General features: G+C 49.7%; 1 protein-coding gene across 1 annotated transcript; it reads right to left on the bottom strand.

The window, feature by feature from the left end:
• Nucleotides 1–1,685, bottom strand: LOC112139917 (the record flags this gene model as incomplete). Its single annotated transcript, XM_024262768.2, is given in 1 exon segment — nt 1–1,685. A coding segment is annotated over 1 exon segment (1,199 nt), but the record flags the coding sequence as incomplete, so codon positions are not given.
• Between the last annotated feature and the right edge of the window lie 254 nt (nt 1,686–1,939).

Raw genomic sequence — 1,939 nt, 5'->3', positions numbered from 1 at the left:
TCCTCTTCTGATTCAACATCCTCTTTGGGACTGTGAACTTCTTCCCGACTTTTCTTCAGGAGCTTGACAGTGGTCGCTTTGAATTTTTCAAGAGACCTTTTTCCTGATTCCATGGGAAGACAGGAAGTTAGATCTGTGTTTTGCACTTTTTCCAGGCTTTTTCTCAGCATGGTGGAACCAGCAGTTCTCATTCTGGAGACAGATCTTTTTCCTGATTCCATGGGAAGACAGGAAGTTAGATCTGCGTTTTGCACTTTCCCCAGGCTTTTTCTCAGCATGGTGGAACCAGCAGCTCTCATTCTGGAGACAGATCTTTTTCCTGCCTTTAGGCTGGGGACGCGTGACGAAGACAGCTTAGCTATCCGTCTTCTCAGCTTCTCCCTCCCTGAGGTTTGCGTTTTGACTCCTGAATGGACTCTTTTACTCCTGCGTGCCCTTATAGGTTTCATTAACCCTGAGAGTCTTGCGCGTGTCCTCTTTTTTAATCTGTCACCTGCTTTTATAAGTTTTTTAGAACGAAAGCACATCTGTGGAGATTGGCTTTCATCTTTTGAAACCTCCACTACGTGCTGAGGGTCTTCTGCAGCTTCTTCTGCAGCTTTCACTGCAGCTTCTTCTGCAGGCTCTGCCTGTGTTTCTGGAGACTGCGCTTGTTCGGATGTTTCTTCCTCCTCACGCTTTTCCCCTTTGAAACATGGAAGGGCTGTTTTTATGATTTTAACCCCCCGTTTGAGTCTTTCAGATCCCTCTTTTGGAGTCAGTAGTTTCAGGCCAGAAACCCCGCCCTCTGATGGTTTGCACTGGCTGAGGGTGTGGTAAAGCTCCTTGATCTTTTTCCACACCTCTTTTTTGTTGGATCTACTTTTCTCTGCGGAGGAGAAGCTCTCGCTCCTTTCACTTTCCGTGGTGAGTGCTTGGAAGAGCCCTTCCAGCACGCCTTCCACGACCTCTGGACTGAGTTCTTCTTTCAGCCCAGCCAGTTTCGTCTCCGTCTGCTGGCCAGCACATCCGTGCACGAGCTGGAAGATTTCCTTCGGTTTCAGCGCCCTCAGGAGGTAGGCTTCCTCTCCTGAGAGTTTTTGCAGCATCAGGAGGCAACTGCGCCCCCCCTCTCTGGACATTTCCCGCATGGGGCGTCCGCTTCCCTCCTCTCCCGACATTTCCCGCATGGGGCGTCCGCTTCCCTCCTCTCTGGACATTCTTGTTTCCGGTGCTTTTAACGTGTTCTTTCAAAGAACGTTTTGAGTCTCGTTTTATGAATGCGAGAACTTTTGGCCAACAGACAAATCGGGTGTAGTTAAATGATTTTTGGACGATACTTTATTCCGTGTGAACTTGTCATTCTGACACGCAGTGAGGGAATCATTGACAGCGAAACATTTACCGCTACGATTAGTGACAACATCTGTCGTCATCCTACGTTGACGGCAGATGAACGCGCTAACGTCAGAGCTCTTTCACCGCAGTGACGTCAGCGCGTCCATCCTTCGTTGCAAGCATAGACTGTGTCCAAATTCGGGTTCTGCGTGTCAGTCCCCGATCCCCTTTCCCTAACCACGCCCTAATCGCGCGCATGTGTATTACGTCACTTCCTCTTTGCCGCCAACATTTGCGACGGTGGAGAGTTTTGGATTTGATTTGCGTCAGCTGGATTTGATTTCCGACAGTTGGGTGATCGGGTATCCGAAACATCCATCCATCCATCCATCTTCTTGTCCGCTTCTTCCCTTTCGGGGTCGCGGGGGTGCCGGAGCCTATCCCGGCTACTGATGGGCGAAGGCGGGGTACACCCTGGACAGGTCGCCAGTCTGTCTCAGATATCCGAAACAGAGATCCAACAATAACAGCTGATCGCCACAGTTGCTACTATTCCATAAACGGATCAATCCTTCATCAGAGTTACTCCACCTCGTTCAAAGGATGACTGCAGTTACAAGCA

Source organism: Oryzias melastigma, unplaced genomic scaffold, assembly GCF_002922805.2.
Source record: "Oryzias melastigma strain HK-1 unplaced genomic scaffold, ASM292280v2 sc04207, whole genome shotgun sequence".
Classification (NCBI taxonomy): Eukaryota; Metazoa; Chordata; class Actinopteri; order Beloniformes; family Adrianichthyidae; genus Oryzias; species Oryzias melastigma.
Note: the sequence above shows the minus strand (reverse complement) of the source record. Positions and strands in the feature narration are given on the sequence as shown.